The following is a 17367-nucleotide window of genomic DNA, read 5'->3' as shown; positions in this document are numbered from 1 at the left end:
TGCCCACCAGCTACTGGATGGGAAACGGTGGGAGGTTGTGTCCTGTGTCCTGACCCTGGTGTCACCGAGGGCCGCTCTTCATCCCAACTGCAGGGCACTGGCTTTGTGGGGGGCCCTGGTCGGAACGCCTGAGGGCTGAGGGACAGTGGTGCTGTCCTGTCACTGTGCTTGTCTTCAGCCTGGACCCTCAGCACACCAAGGAGCCAAGACTGGCGCCTGCTGTCCTGCCCACGCGGCAGAATGTGTCGGTGAAAGCGCCAGGAGCTGCCAAGCCGAGTGGCCTGTGGGCTCCATGGCCACCAGCAGCCTGTGTTGGGAGGGACTGGGGCCTGAGCTGGCACAGCCTTGGCTGCCATTGCCTTCCACCCTCCCAGGCACAGGTAGGGAGGGGACAGGAGAGAGGCTTGTAGTGGCCCCATCCCTGTCCCTGGCAATGCTACAGATGGGGCCACAGGGTCATGGGCTGGCAGGGCCCCAGGCTGACCCAGGCAGTGCCTTGGGGCGGCCATACCCGGAGGCTGGGGGAGGCTCCTCCAGGTCCTTCTTGCGTTCTTGGGCCGGGTGCTGTGAGCTCTCGCCTGCCCGTGGGGAGAGCCCTGTTCTGAGGTCCTGATGGGGCCTCCTGTTGTGCTCAAGGGCCCCAGCTGGGCACCTGAAGGTGTCAGCAGAGGACAGTGTCTTATCAGGGATGGGGCCTCTTCAGCCTAGATGTGAACCCGGACAGGGACACCATTGCTTTCTGTTTGTTTCTCCGGAACCCTGACTACGGGGTCAGGATGTCCGGCTCCAACCTCCGCCAGGCTCGGTTCTGTCCACCGAGGCTCTGATCCAGGTGTCCCAGGCTGGGGACTGTACCTTCCAGTCCTCTGTGCTGCAGGATTTGGTGTAAACTTTCCATGCTGCCACTGCTCCTGGATTTTGGGGAGAGCAGGTCCTTGGACCTGTTTTGGCTCAGTCCTGCAGGTGCCCCCAAGGTGGGTGGCAGGAGGTGTGTCCTGGAGGCCCAGAGGAGGCCACCTGGAGCAGGACGGGGTCGGTTTGCTCTTGTGCTTGTAGCTGTGGCTTCCCTGCCAGGGAAACTCTTTGGGACGGCTGTGGCCGTGGGTGCCATGGATGTGGAAGGGGCGGGGTCTTGAGCCCTGCTGTTTGGAGCACGGCAGCCACTCAGCCTAGTGCCCACATCACTTAGTGCCGGGACATCCCAGCACGGGCGGGGGGCTTGGGGACCAGGGCAGTGATGCTGAGGCTCGGGACAGCGGTGCCGAGGGGCCAGTGAGAAGGGAGGTTTCCTGCCACTCAGTCCCAGAGGACCCAGAGGACACAGGGACGATGACCAGAGAGGGTGGGGCTGCTGCTCCCTGGATGCAGCCCTGAGGGAGGGGCTGGGTGGGGCCGAGGGTCCGCAGACCACTGTGCTGAGCCTCGGGCACAGTATGAGGCTCCATCCAAGGCCCCAGGGAATGGGACCGCCACAAGGTGGGCGGGCATTTCCCCAGGCGGAGAGGAGCCTGTGAGAAATGGGCACTGTGAATCAGGGGCAGGCAGCCCCTCTTGCAGTGAGACTGGCCCTGGGGATGGGGGAGGGGCTGGCCATTTTTGGAACAAAAAATTGAAAACCTCCGTGGCGAGGAAGAGGGGTCTGGCGTGGGGTCCTGGTGAGTGGACAGGTGGCAGGGCCATCCATGGGTGCAGGGACCCAGCAGGGTGGATGGTGGCCTGGATAGGGGTGGTGTGGGTGCAGCATTTGAGGCCCAGCATCTGGGCTGAGGCATGGGGAGAAGCGGGGACTCCCAGGGGATTGCCACTCCACGGAGGGGGCCACCACCGCGTCAGGCTGGGCCTGGTGCCTGCGGGCAAGGGTGGGCGGTGGGGGCCACTTCCTCCACTGAATCTTCTCTCTGCTGCAGACCCAAGTCCCCCGGGACCCTCGACTGTGGAGGAGCGCGTGGCCCAGGAAGCCTTGGAAACCCTGCAGCTAGAGAAGCGGCTGAGCCTCCTCTCGCATGCAGGCCGGCCGGGCAGTGGAGGTGGGGCCAGGGGCTGGCCTGGGCTGTGGGACTTCAGCTAAGTCTCCAGTGGGAGAGCTCAGGAGGCTTCCATGCATGTGTGGGGGCTGCTGGCTCCCTCTGCTCATTCATGCATTCCTTCTCTCTCCTGCTCATTCATTCCTTCCTTTCCCCCAACCCACTCATTCATCCTTCCTTCCCCCACTCATTCCTTCCCCCCCACATTCATCCTTCCTTCATTCATCCTTCCTTCCCCCACATTCCCTTCCTTCCCCCACATTCATCCTTCCTTCCCCCACATTCATCCTTCCTTCCCCCACATTCATCCTTCCTTCCCCCCCACCTTCCTTCATCCTTCCTTTCCCCCCACATTCATCCTTCCTTCCCCCCACATTCATCCTTCCTTCCCCCACATTCATCCTTCCTTCCCCCACATTCTTCCTTCCTTCCCCCACATTCTTCCTTCCTTCCCCCACATTCTTCCTTCCTTCCCCCCACATTCTTCCTTCCTTCCCCCCATTCATTCATCCTCCTGCTCCTTCCTTCCCTTCCTCCTGCTCCTTTCTTCCTTCCTTCCCCCCCTGCTCATTCCTTCCTTCCTTCTCCCACCGCTCATTCCTTCCTTCCTTCCTTCCTTCTCCCCCCTCAGTCATTCCTTCCTTCCCCCGCCCACTGCTCATTCATCCTTCCTTCCTTCCCCCCCCACTGCTCATTCATTCCTTCATTTCCCTCCTGCTCATTCTTCATTCTTCCCGCCTGCTCATTCTTCCTTTCCCCCCCTGCTCATTCCTTCCTTCCCCCTGCTCATTAATTCCTTCTCCACCTGCTCATTCATTCCTTCCTTCTCCCCCTTCTTCATTCCTTCATTTCCCTCCTGCTCATTCATTCCTTCATTCTTGCCTACTCATTCATTCCCCTCCCCCCTGCTCATTCATTCCTTCATTCTCCCCCCTGCTCATTCATTCCCTTCCTTCCCCCCTGCTCATTCATTCCTTCATTCTCTCCCCCCTGCTCATTCATTCCTTCCTTCCCCCGCCCACTGCTCATTCATTCCTTCATTCCCCCCCCCCTGCTCATTCATTCCTTCATTCCCCTCCTGCTCATTCATTCATTCCTTCCCCGCCTGCTCATCCATTCATTCCTTCTCCCCCTGCTCATTAATTCCTTCTCCACCTGCTCATTCATTCCTTCCTTCTCCCCCTGCTCTTCATTCCTTCATTTCCCTCCTGCTCATTCATTCCTTCATTCTCTGCCTACTCATTCATTTCTTCATGTCCCTCTTGCTCATTCATTCCTTCATTCTCCCCCTGCTCATTCATTCCTTCATTCTCCCCCCTGCTCATTCATTCCTTCATTCTCCCCCCTGCTCATTCATTCCTTCATTCTCCCCCCTGCTCATTCATTCCTTCATTTCCCCCCTGCTCATTCATTCCTTCATTTCCCTCTTGCTCATTCATTCCTTCATTTCCCTCTTGCTCATTCATTCTTTCTTTCTCCTTCCTGCTCATTCCTTCTTTCCGTCTCCCACCTATTCATTCCTTCCCTCCTTCTTCCCCTGCTCAGCTCATTCCTTCCTTCACTTACAATTCCACATTTACTACACTCTGGTCTGAGATGCTGATGGGAAGGGTGGTTCTGGCCTGAGAGCCTTTGAATCCTTTCCTGCCCACCAGCTTGTGGCCGGGGGAGACCAAGGCCCTGCGTGTTGGTTTTACCTTCTGTGCCCAGACAAAAGGCTCTCAGGCAGGCGACTAGCTGCTCAGGAGCAGAGGTGCCTCCTCAGCTGCCGGTGGCTCTGGCTCTGTTGCCATCGTGGGGAGAGGAGGCGGTGGAAGGGGCTGGCAGGGCAGGAGAGGCCGCTGTGCTCCCAGAAGGGTGGCTGCATGGGCGACCTGTGTTCCCAGGGCCAAGTGCTCTCGGATCACTGCCTGTTCCCCAGAGGGCACCGAGCAGACAGTGGCCATCTCCCCTCCTGCCCTGCCCCAGGAGGAGGGGACTCAGGTTTGCAGTGAGCTTTTGCCTTCCTGGGGGTGACTCACAACTGCTTTCCCCTTGGGAGCCCTGGAAGGCAGAGCAGGCAGCTTAGAGAGGCAGCAGAGATGAAAGCGGCTTTCCCATGTGTGCTCGAGGCCCGGCCTGGCAGGCGGGAGGCAGCCTGGGTGTGCTTCTCATCCCCCGTGGGGAGGGAGACAGGGAGTGAGGCAAGGATGCCAGCGTGGTGAGGGCAGGCGGTGAGTCAAGGTATGTGGGCACAGCTGGGACCTCACGTCCAGGCTGGCAGGGCCTGGGAAGTTCTCGGGAAGGGATGTCCAGGCCAGCCTTGGGGCTGGGACGGTGCGGAGGGCCAGCTGCCCCAGGAGGCCCTGGAAGTTAGTGGGGATGGCTGGGTATGGAGCCCAGGTCTCTTAGGAAGGGAGGGTGGGGAGCTCTGGGGGAGAGGAGAAGGCTGGGACTAAGGTAGTGACAGGGATGCGGAGAGGGAGGGGCCCAGGCCCTAGTAGAGCAGGTGGCAGAAGGACAGACAAAAACAGGAGTGGACGAAGGGCAGAGGGGCTGTCGTTGGTGAAGCCGGGTTTCTGCTGTAGCCCCCAGGGGTTGGGAGGGGTGGGGCGAGACCAGAGAGTGCTGGCCCGTAGGGGTCCACCAGGCGTCAGCCCCACCCTGGCCCTCCCCCCCAGCCCCACCCTGAGCCCTCCCCAGCCCCACCCTGAGCCCTCCCCAGCCCCACCCTGAGCCCTCCCCAGCCCCCTGCACCCCCCCAAGCTGCCTTGGCTTCCTGCTCTGTCTCAGGGGATGACCGCAGCCTGTCCAGCTCATCCTCGGAGGCCAGCCACTTGGACGTCAGCGCCAGCAGCCGGCTCACCGCATGGCCAGAGCAGTCCTTGTCGTCGGCCAGCACGTCGCAGGAGGGGCCTAGACCAGCAGCTGCCCAGGCCCCCGGGGAAGCCATGCTGGGTGCCTCAAGGCCACCTCCCAAGCCGCTGCGGCCACGGCAGCTGCAGGAGGTCGGCCGCCAGAGCTCCTCGGACAGCGGCATCGCCACTGGCAGCCACTCCTCCTACTCTGGCAGCCTCTCGTCCTATGCGGGCAGCAGCCTGGACGTGTGGCGGGCCACGGACGAACTGGGCTCACTGCTCAGCCTGCCAGCAGCCGGGGCGCCCGAGCCCAGCCTGTGCGCCTGCCTGCCTGGGGCCGTCGAGTACCAGGTGCCCACCTCCCTGAGGCCCCACTACGACACACCACGCAGCCTTCGCCTGGTTCCCAGGGACCACAGCCCCGCCTCGCAGGGCAGCCCCGGCGACAGTGCGGCCGGGGACTCAGGCGGCCAGACGTCCGCCGGGTGTCCCTCTGGCTGGCTGGGCACGAGACGGCGGGGCCTGGTGATGGAGGCCCCCCAGGGCAGCGAGGCCACACTGCCCAGCCCGGCCCCCGGAGAGCCCTGGGAAGCAGGCAGCCCCCACGCGGGGCCATCCCCGGCTTTCTTTTCGGCATGTCCAGTCTGTGGAGGACTCAAGGTAAACCCCCCTCCTTGAGGGCCACAGATCTGGCCTCGTGGCTGCAAAGGGGCTGAATGTGCCCCCAGACGGGAGAGGAGATGGCGCTGGCCTCCTTGCTCTGTGTTCTGTGGGAGGGACTGGGGGGTCTCCCGGAGAGGGGAGTTGGAGGGGGCGCCCTGTGGCTGCCAGTGGAGGAAGGGGCTGACGGGGAGGTGAGTTCTGGGAGGCGCAGGGGCTCTGGGTCCAGCAGGTCGGGGTCACCAGAGCCCCAAGGCCCAGCTGCTTCACTGTGTCCCCCAACCCTGAGGATCAGGCGGGTGCTGCATCTATGCTGGCTGGTGCCTCGCACTGGGGCACCAAGGGCTGGAGGCCCCGCTGCTGGCCTTGTCCTCCTCGGGCCTCACGCCCGCTTCCTGGGTGGCCGGTTCTCCCCGTCACCTCTCTGGTGCAGTCATACCACCTGCTAAGCACCAAGCCACCACAGAGACCCCGGACACCCGGGCTCCACCAGCCCAGCCCCCCGGGCTCCGTGCGCGCTGGCCCTCATCCCCTTCTATGGGAGAAACTGAAGCTCAGGAGGCTGCGTGACTTGTGGGGTCTCTGGGGTCTGGGCCCCACTGCTCCCCGATGAAGCCCTTGTGGGAAGGCTCTGGCAGCCCGCAGTGTCCTCGGAGCAGCCTCGCCTGCTGACCCCGCGGGGGGCGCCGCGTGCCCCAGGTCCCTGGTGGGAGCCCCGCTGGCTCCCGTCTGCACCTCCTCGCGGGGCCAAACGCTGCCTTGGCATCTGGAGGCTCCGGGCCCTGCCCGTGTTTCCCCAGGCCCAGGGCTCAGCCCCGCTTGGTGCTCAGCAGCTCTGCGTCGGAGGCGGGGCTGCGTCTGGCCCATTGTCCACGCCCTGGGTGGCTTCCTCTCGCACAGCCTGGAGCCGGCCCTGACCACGGTCCAGCAGCTCCCTGTGAACACCTCGCTTTGTCCCTTCGCTGTCGGCCGTTTCTAAACCCGGACACTGTTTGTAATACATTCTTAGACTGGAAATAAAATGTTCTTTTCTTACCACCTTGTCCTCTTCCGTTGCCCAGCCACCTCACCTGCCCTCCACGCGGGGCCTCTGCCTGGATCCCAAGTCCCCGGGCCGGCCTCCTTGGCCTTTGTTTCAGAGAGTGCGAGAGGCCTCATCCGTCTTGTCAGCCTTGGGCCTGAACGCTGTGGTGTGTGGAGAGGCGGCTCTGGGCAGCCCTCGGGCTGGGATGTGCACGTGTGGTGTGTGGGGTATGTGTGGTGTGTGTGCACATGTGGCACATTCCTGGGTGTGTCCTGGAGACCACAGTGGGGTCTGCAGTACTCCCTCAGGCTCAGGCATGGGGCTCCTCAGGTCTGGGTGAAGGCGGACCCTCCAACCCCAGGCCAGGAGGGCTGGCTCTGAGCCCGGGGTCCCTGCCCTGCCTGTCTCCCCGATATGGGGCCGAGTTCCAGGCTTGTCTCAGTCACCCCTGCACATCCTGTGGGGGTGCCTGCCTGCCCCTGGCCTGCCCCCCTGCCCTGCCCCCCTGCCCCTGGCCTACCACCCTGCCCCTGACCTGCCACCCTGCCCCTGGCCTGCCCCTGACCGACTCTGACAGGGGAGTCCTGGAGGGGTTTCTGCAGCGGTGCCTGGTCTCTGAGCCTCAGTTTCCTCTTGTAAATGGGATGACAGACCTCGCCTCGCTGGGCTGCACTGAGGGTGTGATGAGGTCATTCTTCAGGTACTCAGTAGCTGCCCGTCACCATCACCCTCGCTGCTGTCACCTCCGGAGGTGGCCGCGCCAGTCTTGTTGCAGGACGAGTGAGGCTGTGGCTCCTCTGCTGGGAACCCGGACCCTCCCGGCAGAGTCCCCGTCATCCACACTCAGCCCTGTGTGTTCCCACCGTCGTCTGCCCAAGGCTGGGGGGGCAAGGTCCCTCTGGCGAGAGCAGACTGGGGCACCCCAGGGTGGCCTGGGGGTGGTGTGGGGTCGTGGAGCCTCTTGCTGGCGGGGCTGGGTCCCTGGACAGCCTTTCCCTGTGGGGGTGCGGCCGGGCCATCTGCCGCTCCCCACTATGCTTGTGAGTGGCCTCGCTCCGGGTGTCTGAAGGTTCCGGCCACTGCCTGCTACAGCAGCCCAGGGTCTCCAGCCTCGGTACCCAGTTCCCAGGTGGGTGGCCAACAGGCTGGAGGCTTCTCCTCAGGCCGGGGGCAACCAGATGGGTCAGACACTGGTTCTGTTTTCTTGCTGCCCCCGGAGCACCTGGGCCTGGCCAGGCAGGGGACAGGGTGGACCTTCGCTGGTTTGGGCTCTGCACCATCCGCACCTGCTGGCCTGGCCCCCCGGGAGCAGCTGGGGACGGGCCCCCTTGGGGCCTGTGTGTGTGATGACCTCAGGGGGTGTCGGCCTTTTGTCAAAGGTTCTCAAAGTCTAGACCAGCCCAGTTTGCTCAGGGGGCCTCATCTGGGGGTCCCAGCCCTGTGACTGTCTGCCCTTGAGTCTGGCCTGGACCAGAGATAGGTTCTGAGCCTCAGTTTCCAGCCTCCCAGCACCCACCCACACGAGGCCCCTCAGAACAGGAGGGTGCTGCGCCCTCTTTCTGGCCACCGGCCGCCGGAGCCCGTGTGGGGCATTCTCTTGGGCTGGCCTCGCTTCCGCTTGTCCGGGCTGGAGGAAGGCAGGAAGCCTCTATGCTCAGCCGTGGGCCGCCGTCCCTCCCGCAAGCGGCCTTCAGACCCCACCCCAGGCTCCTTCAGGGACTCAGGGCACCTCCTGTTAGGCACAGCCCACTTCAGAGGCTCAGGAGGAGGTGACCTGCAGTGTCGGGAACTTTGCTCATCTCCTCTGGGGCCTCCCAGTGGGGCATTTTCCAGGGGCACCCCCCTGCGGATCCCTCCCCGCCAGCTTCTGAGAGCAGGGCGCACACCCTGGAGGATGAGAAAGGAAATCATGGCAGCCCTTGGAGCAGCCTCTCAGCTCTGAGCCTCTCAGCTCTGAGCCTCTCAGCTCTGAGGCCCAGATACTACCTCATATGGGCGTGGTCCTCCTCCAATAAACCTGTAGTAGCAAAATAGTGGGGCTGGACTGGGCCTCAGGGCTCAGAACCGCCCCCTCCCCAGAGGCCAAAGCCTCCACCTCCCCTATGGGTGGTTATGGGGGCTACCGCCAGGCTGTGTGGTCAAGGTGGTGGGCGACCTGGAGATCTGGGGGCTGTGGGGCAAAGGGCCCTGGAGAGAAGGCATCAGGGATGGCGGGCTGGACTCCCTGTAGGTGGCCCAGGTCCCCCAGCCTGTGTCACTCTTGGGGGTAGTGTCCTTGTTCTCAGGGGCCCTGGGCATAGGATGAGGGGAAGCCTAAAGGGTGCACTGACCAGGTTCTCTTTGGTTTAGGGAGTGGCCGCCTCAGCCCCGGGACCCGTGACAGCACATTCAGGTAGGCACCTGGAGCCGGTCCCCCAGAGCTCCGGGACAGGGAGGTGGGAGTCTGGGTGGGCGCAGATGGCAGAGTTTGGCTAGATGGGGATGGCGGGGGCCCACAGCCAGCGGGAATGTGGGCAATGGGGTGAAAGTGGGTGTTGGGTAACAGTGGATGTTGGGTGATAGGTGGCAGTGGTTGCTGGCTGGCAGTGGGTGTTGGGTGGCAGTGGGCAGTGGGGGTGAGTCCCATCCCAGGTGTGGACAGCAGGGCAGTGGGTAGAGGGCAGGCTGCTGGCTCCGTGTGGCCTGGACGAGTGTAGTCTGTCTCAGAAGCACCTGCTGAGAGCGGCCAGTGGGCAGCTGGACGATGGACTGAAGGTTTGGAGACACAGACTGGGGTCCGTGCGTCCCCAGGCCCGGAGTGTGGACCTGTTTCTGGGAGGGGGCATGGCAGGAAGGCAGTCAGGGTTGGGGTCCAGGAGCCCCAGCTCAGGAGGAAGGGCTGTGTCCTCAGAGAGCGGAGGGGACCTGTGGAGGCTGGGCTGGTGGTAAGCGACTTAGTGAGGGGCAGGGCATTGGTGCCCTGGCAGGTGCAGTTTTGGGGCCAGGTGGGGAGGGAGGGCCAGGCAGGGAGGCAGTGGGAAGGTGCCGGTTCCCAGGGTCTCCCTAGAGAAGCCTGGCAGTCACTGGGGACAGAGCCCTGCTGAAGGTTGGGCAAGGCTGAGAGAGGCTGGAGGTGAGGTGGTTGGCCTGGGGTGGACGGGTGGCATCAGGGCCAATTCTGTGCCTCAGTTTCCTTGTGGAGTAGGAACCACTGCAGGCTGAACCTTGGATTCCTCAATCTCTTCTTCCCAGGCAGGTGGCACCTACAGCGGGGGGCAGGGTCCAGGCAGACCTGAAGGGGACACCCAGTGTTGGGGGCAGGGTCCAAGCAAGACTGGAGGGGACACCCAGTGTTGGGGGCGGGGCCCAGGCAGGCCTGGAGGGGACACCCGGGGATAGGGGCAGGGCCACAGGCAGGCAGGGGCAGCTTGGGAAAGCCCCCTTCAGCCAGCCTTGGCCCTGGGCTGGACACTGATCCCTGCAGTCCAGAGTGCTGAGGCCAGCCCTGCCCCAAGGGTCCACCTGGGCAGCCTGCTGTTGCCTCCCCAAGGCCACCCATACCCTTCAGATGTCTTTTACCCAGACACGGGTGCCCTGGGACAGAGGTGTGGGGGTCGAGGGGACAGGCCCAGTATCTGCTGGAGGATGTGAACCTTTTCCACAGAGGCCGAGGGCTCGGGAGGGGCGTCCGGGGTCTGTTATGGGACAGAGGTGAGCCAGGCCCGTGTGGTGGTGTTGGGCCGCCAGCCCAGGGCGGGGTCCGGGAGGAGGGCGCAGAAGTGCCAGTCGATTCCCGGTTGCTGCTTCACCAAAAGAGTGTCTGAGGTACTGGAAGCCATGCTCACAGAAGCCAAAGAAAATCCAAGTCCCGAGGAGGGGACGGGAGGAGGAGCTCTGAGGGCCCTGGAGTCAGTGGCCGTGGGGGAGATGCAGCTATGGACACGCCCCCGGCCCAGCGCTGCTTACAGCCCCCGTGCGACTCCAGGTGGTGTTGGGAACCTTTGTCCCCTTTCCCTGCAGTCAGGCCTCACGCTCCTTCCTGCTTCCACCCTTGCCCCTCACTGCCCACCCTTGGGGGACAGCCTTGGAAGAACGGATGCGATCTTAAAACTAGGTACCAGGCTGCAGGGGGGTGTCCAGCCCCACTGTGGGCCAGCCCCGGCCCCACCCCTTGACTTCAATGCCCCCTTTCCAGACTCCAGGTCCCAGCGCTCCCCTAGCTCTCCCCTAGCTCTCCCCTAGCTCTCCCCTAGCTCTCCCCTAGCTCTCCCCTAGCTCTCCCCTAGCTCTCCCCTAGCTCTCCCCTAGCTCTCCCCTAGCTCTCCCCTAGCTCTCCCCTAGCTCTCCCCTAGCTCTCCCCTAGCTCTCCCCTAGCTCTCCCCAGGCCCTCACCACACCTGCCTCTCCCACCGCCCCTTCTTGGCCTCGGCTCCTCAGCCGTGTCCCCTCCTCCAGGCGGCTAGCCCTGGTGCCCCTGTCCCTGCTGGCCCAGGTGCCTGCCTGGGCACCAGAACTTGGCCACTGTGCTCTGTGGCTCATCTTGCTGAAGGGGTCCTGGCATTCTGAGAGGAGACCAGCCCTCTAGGACCACACATTTGCAGGACGGAGGTCTCCCCAGGGCCTCGGGGCCTGGCAGGGTTGGGGCAGAACTGTGTTGGCTACTTTAGTTCGTGGAATCAGGTGAGCGAACCCACATCGACCTGGGCTCTGTCTTGCTCTGTCCCGGCTGCTGCCTGCAGAATCAGCGAGTCAGGTCTCTCTGGCCTCAGTCTCCCCACTGGGAGCAAGCAAGTGAAATTCCCCAACCCCAGCCCTGCTGCAGGGAGTGGCGTGGACAAGCATGAGAGGAGCCAGGCAGCGTGGATGTCTGCTGCAGGTGCCGGGCAGCAGGTGGCCACAGGAGAACCTGGGTCTGCTGCGGACGCATCCCTGTGGCAGGGAGGCCCAGCCTTGAGTCAGGCCCCTCCCGTGGACAGGCAGGTGTTTCAGGGAGGCCGACCTGTAGGGCTGTCACCCCCTGGATCCCAGCCCCCAGCAGAATTCTGAGGGCTTGGAGTGTGCTGGGGGTAGGGAGCACGTGGGGCATGGCTGTGTCTTCCAGTCACTGGCTCAGGAGTGTGCTGGGGGTAGGAAGGTCATCCCAGATGGGGCTTGGCTGTGTCTCTCAGTCACTGGCTCAGGGAATGAGGGAGGGGGACTTGCTCTCACCTCCGCTGCTTCACGTGGCTGTGCGATCCCCCATGAGGTCCTGATGACAGGAGTGGGAGGAGGCACTGGAGAATGGGGTCCTTCCTGTAGGACCTCGGTGCCCACGGTGCGGAGCCCTCAGGCCTGCAGAGGGGTCAGGCCAGTGTGCATCCAGACCCCTAAGGTGGGAGCCTGCCTCAGGTCCCACCCAGCCAGGCCTGTGGGGTCCCCTCCTATCCCGCTCCTGCTCCGCCCTCCCCAGCACCAATGGGGTTTGCAGATGGCACCATCAGCTATTAGGAAGGGGGTGGGGACAGGAAGTAGCTCCTATGAGGGGAGAGAGGGTGTGGGGCACCTGGGTGTCCTGGAGGGGAGCAGAGGGAGCGTGGGCCTGTGCGCAGGAGAGGAGGGGTCCCTGGAACCTGCAGCAGGTGGGGCGACCCAGGACGACAGTGGGGGGCAGGTGCTGGGGGCCAGGACAAAGCAGGGCTGTGCTGGCCCGGGCGGGTGAGGCAGAGAAGGCGCCGGGACAGCCAAGGAGCGGTGGTTGGTGGGGAGAGAGTCGTGAAGGTGTGGGGTGAGTGGCGCAGGGACAGAAGAGTGGGCCTTGGGGGCTTCATGGGGGGTCAGCAATTCCTGCAGGAGAGGCGGCACAGTGGAGGGGGCAGTGCTTCCTTCTGCTCTGTGGGTACTTGGACCAGGAGTGGACAGTGTGGGGGTGGCCTCAGGATGGGGCAGCGCTGGGCCAAAGATGGACAGTCCAGGAAAATGGAGCCGGAACCTCCGCAGGAGAGGCGGCGCGGGGAGGAGGGGCTGGGAGGGGTGGGCAGCTCTTTACTGCACCATCTTTGGGGTCTGTGCCGCTCGCCGCCCCCACCGGGGCCTCACAGCTGCTTCCCCCACAGGATCCCCAGGACCCGTGGCTGTGGACAGCCCAGGGCCAGAGAGGCCACGCGGCGAGCCACCTGCTTACGTGAACATCCCCGTCAGCCCCCCCTCCGGGAAGCAGCTGCACTACATGGGCCTGGAGCTCCAGGAGGCCAGCGAGGGGGTCCGAGGTGGGTCCCTGCCCTTCGTGGAGGCCCTGACGGTCGGGGACTGGGACCACAGCCTCAAGGCCCTACCCCCCACCAGCCCAGTCCAGCAGCCCTCAGTCAGGGAGCTCTTCCTACAGCCTCCCCCCAGGAGGCAAACGTCCCCAACTCCATCCCCGGCCAGGCCACATCCCCTGAGGGTGTCCCCACTCAGGCACTTCCGAGGGCCTGGCTGGGGGACTGGTGTGGAGGGCAGGGTCACGGGGCTGGGCAGCTTGGGGGCGCAGGCTGCAGCTCACCACAGGCTTCTTTCAGGGGCCAGTGCCTCCCTCTACGCCCAGATTGACATCGCGGCCACTGAGATGGCGCACAGAGTGGGAGCGCAGCACGCACGGGCCCGGGAGGAGCAGCTGTCAGAGCTGGAGCAGAGGAAGGCAGCCCCGCAGTGAAGCTGCAACACCAGGAGCTGACCACAAACCTGGCCCCCGGGCCACCTCGTGGCCCCCAGCAGGCTGGCCCCTTCTATTGGTCGTGGCCTGATCCCCAGGGAGCCCCCAGTCACAGGAGAGGGCATGGCCGGTCTCTGGGCCACAGTGCGAACAGGAAGACGTCTCCAGGGCCCACAGCCAGGCCTCCCGCCTCACGAGTGCTGGGGGTTGACACTTCCTTTGGCCTGAATGAGTCGCTCTGGACCCCAGGCCACCTGAGGCCCCGCTTCCAGGCATCAGGCAGCTCTGGTTGCTGTTGCGCGTCTCAGGCAGAGGCTGCTGCCCAGGAGTGTTTGGGAGCATGGTTTGTGGTGCCTGGGATGCAAACCGCCCTCTCACCCTGGGGGTGACTGCACGGATGACAGCCGTGTCCTGGCAAAACGCTCATCGCTTCACCTGGGTGTTGTGGCCCCACAGCGCCAGGACCCAGTGCCCGCTCACACTGTCGGCACCACGCCCACTCCTGAGACTGGCGGCTCAGACACTTCCGGCGTCCCCTCCCCATCTCCCGGCTGTCCTGCCTGGGCCACCGCAGCCCTGCGCCTGGGGACGGAGCCTGGACTCTTCCAGCCGCCTGACTGCTGCACTTCTTGGGACACATTGCAGTCAGTCATGTAAAGAGCTTAAAATTCTGACTGCTCTGTTCCTGACAATGCCTACTTTCTCTCTCCTGGTTTCTGCTCTTGGACGTGGATCTGATGTCTTCACCTGGGGATGCTTGGGGTTGAGGCGAGCAGAGCTGCCTTCCTTGGTGGCTTCCTCCTGCGTCAGTGCGGTGCTGTGGCTTGGGGGTTGGTGAACTGATGGGGCTGTGTGTGTAGGTGGTGGGCGTCCTGCGTGCCCTCAACTCCTGTAGCAGGAGGAAGCACCGGGCGGCCCCTGCCTTGCTCCCGGAGATGGGCTTTCTGCTCTGCAAGTCTCCACCCATATCTGTCCCTTGCTTTCATATTCCTGCCTGTCCTTCCCCCGCCCCTCCCCTAGCAGCCCATCAAGGACCTGGAGAGTCTGTGGTTGGCCTGCCCCGGGGGACGGCAGGCAGCTGCCACTGCTGCTCAGTGGGGACCTCAGTGGGCAGGCTCAGAGCACTGGCCCTCCTGGCGCCCCCACTCTGCATGTGACTGCTGAGGATGCTTGGTGTCAAGGTGGCAGCATGCAGGGTCAACCCGGAGCCAGCTGGAGCCAGGACAGAGATCCCCTGCTTAGACGCAAAGGCCCTGGGGAGCGTTCCGACAGACAGGGCAGGGCTGGGCTCTCAGCCTGGGGGATCCGTGGACAAGACTTTCAGCTGCACGTTGGGGCAAGGCATGGCATGCACCCTGGTCCAGGGTTGCAGCCGTGTCGGGCCCTTAGGGTGGCAGAGTTGAGATGTCCACCTCCAGGGCTGGCCGCATGCACCAGCTCAGACACGCAACCTGGGTGGCACAGCCCCACCCCTCCCCATGACCCTGGCCTGCTGGAGCTCGGGCTTCCTGTTCACAAAGTGGGAGAAACTGTCAGTCCCTCTGCTGCTGATGGGATCGTGGTGCTGCGGGGGAGGGTTTGGAGCCCAGACCCAGTGTGTCTGGGTGTGCCTTGGGCCACACCCTTTTGGCACAATGGAGTGGCCAGGCCATGTCCTGGGGAAACGGCCGCATGAAGAGTGTGGATGTGGGGCTGGGGCTGGTCCCACGGCTGTGGGAAGCCAGGAAGCAGGGGTCAGAGTCAGACCTGGCCAGGGCACCACGGGTGGGAGTATGGGGCCCAGGTACACCCAGGCCTCTAGCAGAGTGCCCGGGGAGGCTGTGATGGCCCACGCTGTACCCGGCGCCCGTGGTGCCCTGGCCAGGGTCCCACTTGTGTGGTGGCGGGGCCGTGGGAAGGGGTGATGCTGGCCAAGGCGGGGTCGCTCTGATCTCAGGGCAGCTGCCCTCAGCCCAGGACAGCCACGCAAGGCCAGAGCTGCGACTGGACAAACGCCTGACCTTCCCCTGGAGTTGTGACCAGCAGCCAAAGCCCGACAGGGTCATCTCTGCAAAGCTGTTGAAGACGTGAGGAGGTGGAGCACATGGGCCATCGTGTCTCAGGCACCCTGGACTCCAACCTCATGTACATCCAGCCCCAGAGGAGTTGAACCTAGAGATACCTCGAAACCTAGCTTAGGGAAGAAAAAAAAAATCACTGCCTCTCATAATTATTGAGATATTTTTAAATTTTCAAGCTTTTTTTTTTTTTTTTTTTTTTGACACAGAGTCTTGCTCTGCCATCCATGTTGGAGAGCAGTGGCACGATTTTGGCTCACTGCAAACTCCATCTCCCAGCTTCAAGTGATTCTTGTGTCTTAGCCTCCGGAGTAGCCGGGATTATAGGCAGATGCTGCCACCACTCCTGATTAATTTTTGTATTTCTAGTAGAGATGGGATTTTGCGATGTTGGCCAGGCTGGTCTTGAACTCCTGGCCTCAAGTGATCCTCCTGCCTCAGCCTCCCAAAGTGCTGGGATTCCAGGCAGGAGCCACCCATGCTTGGCTCAAGCTTTTTTTTTTTTTTTTTTTTTAAGGTGAAGTCTTGCTCTTGCCCCCCGGGCTGGAGTGCAATGGCGCGATCTTGGCGCACTGCAACCTCTGCCTCCTGGGTTCAAGCGATTCTCCTGCCTCAGCTTCCTAAGTAGCTAGGATTACAGGTGCCTGCCATCATGCCTGGCTAAGTTTTGTATTTTTTTAGTAGAGACGGAGTTTCCCCATGTTGGCCAGGCTGGTCTCGAACTCCTGACCTCATGTGAGACCCATCTTGGCCTCCCACAGTGCTGGGATTCCAGGCATGAGCCACTGTGCCTGGCTGGCTTGAGCTGTTTTTAAGAGGATATGTCCTGGTTTGCTGCTGTGTAGTTTCCCCAAAGTCTCAATTTGATGAGAAAACTAGAATGAAAAAATAAATAAAAATTAAATTTCATCAAATTAGAAACCTTTGCTTTCCAAAAGATAACCACTAACAAGTAAAATAGCAAGCCAGAGAATCAGAAATTATTCACAACACGTATCTGAGAAAGGACTCACACCTAGACCTAGAAAGAACTCCAAGACCAGGCTGGGTGTGGGGGCTTACGCCACCTGGAATCCTGGCACTCTGGGAGGTGGAGGCAGGTGAATCACTTAAGACCAGGACTTTGAGATCAGTCTGGGCAACACAGCAAGACCCAGTCTCTACAAAAAAAAAAAAAAAATTAATTAGCAGAGCATAGTGATGCATGCCTATAGTCCCAGCTACCCAGGAGACTGAGGTGGGAGGCTCACTTGAGCCGAGGAGTTTGAGGCTGCAGTGAGCTATGATTGTACCGCTGCCCTCCAGCCTGTGCAAGAAAGATCCTGACTCAAAAAAACGACGAGACTTCTAAGACCCAGTTTTTTAAATAGGCAAAAGAATTAAGTAGGCCCTTCCCAAAGAAGATACCCAAATGGCCAAGAGCACACAAAAAGGTGCTGGGCCTCAGGCATCAGGGAAGTGCAAGTTATTACAAAACAAAAACAAAACAATCAAATGTGTTTAATTGCCTTTTTGTTACTGATTTCCTCCTCAATTGCACTCTGGCCAACGAATGTGATTTGTATTATTTATCTACGTGTCGTATATTTATACATTGTCTTCTGCAAGTTACTGACATTTGCTTCGTGTCCTAGTACATGGTCAATTTCTAAAAGACTCCATGTGTGCTTAAGAATGTTTTCTCTAACGGGCATAAGTAGACCAAGTTTTTAACTGCACTACCCTGTTCTTTCATGTTCTTCATCAATGATCTAAGCCTCTACCACATGAACCTAAGACAAGGAGAGCAAATGGAACATAAAATAGGTAGAAGAAAGGAAATTTATAAGACTAAAAGGAGGAAAAGTCAATGAAAAAGAAAACAATAGAAAAAAATCAATGAATCCAAAAGTAGGTTTCTTTGGGGAAAAATATCTGTAAAAACGATCAACTCTTAGCTAGTCTGATCGGGGGAAAAGAAAACACAAATGGCCCAGAGCAGGAATGAAAATGAACATCACCGCACAGTATACAGAGGATACTGTGAACAATGTATGTAAATTGTTTTGATAACTTAGATGAAATTCTGCGACAAACCTATCTTTAAAAAAAATGACAAAGGCCGGGCGCGGTGGCT

General features: G+C 61.5%; 1 protein-coding gene across 4 annotated transcripts in view; it reads left to right on the top strand.

Moving 5' to 3' along the window:
* Positions 1 to 17108, top strand: part of DOK7 (docking protein 7) — a 42349-nt gene extending 25241 nt beyond the window's left edge. For 3 of the 4 annotated variants that reach the window (XM_050792303.1, XM_050792304.1, XM_050792305.1), the window contains 5 exons: positions 1908 to 2027; positions 4797 to 5521; positions 8895 to 8937; positions 12617 to 12769; positions 13061 to 17108. In XM_050792303.1, the coding sequence (XP_050648260.1) occupies positions 1908 to 2027; positions 4797 to 5521; positions 8895 to 8937; positions 12617 to 12769; positions 13061 to 13194 (1175 nt within the window). In that variant the 3' untranslated portion in view covers positions 13195 to 17108. Of the gene's footprint in view, positions 1 to 1907; positions 2028 to 4796; positions 6557 to 8894; positions 8938 to 12616; positions 12770 to 13060 lie in introns of those variants that run through there. The other variant, XM_050792306.1, reaches the window with a different exon arrangement.
* The last annotated feature ends 259 nt before the right edge of the window (positions 17109 to 17367 follow it).

Source organism: Macaca thibetana, chromosome 5, assembly GCF_024542745.1.
Source record: "Macaca thibetana thibetana isolate TM-01 chromosome 5, ASM2454274v1, whole genome shotgun sequence".
Lineage (NCBI taxonomy): Eukaryota > Metazoa > Chordata > Mammalia > Primates > Cercopithecidae > Macaca > Macaca thibetana.
This window is presented reverse-complemented; position numbering and strand designations above follow the sequence as displayed.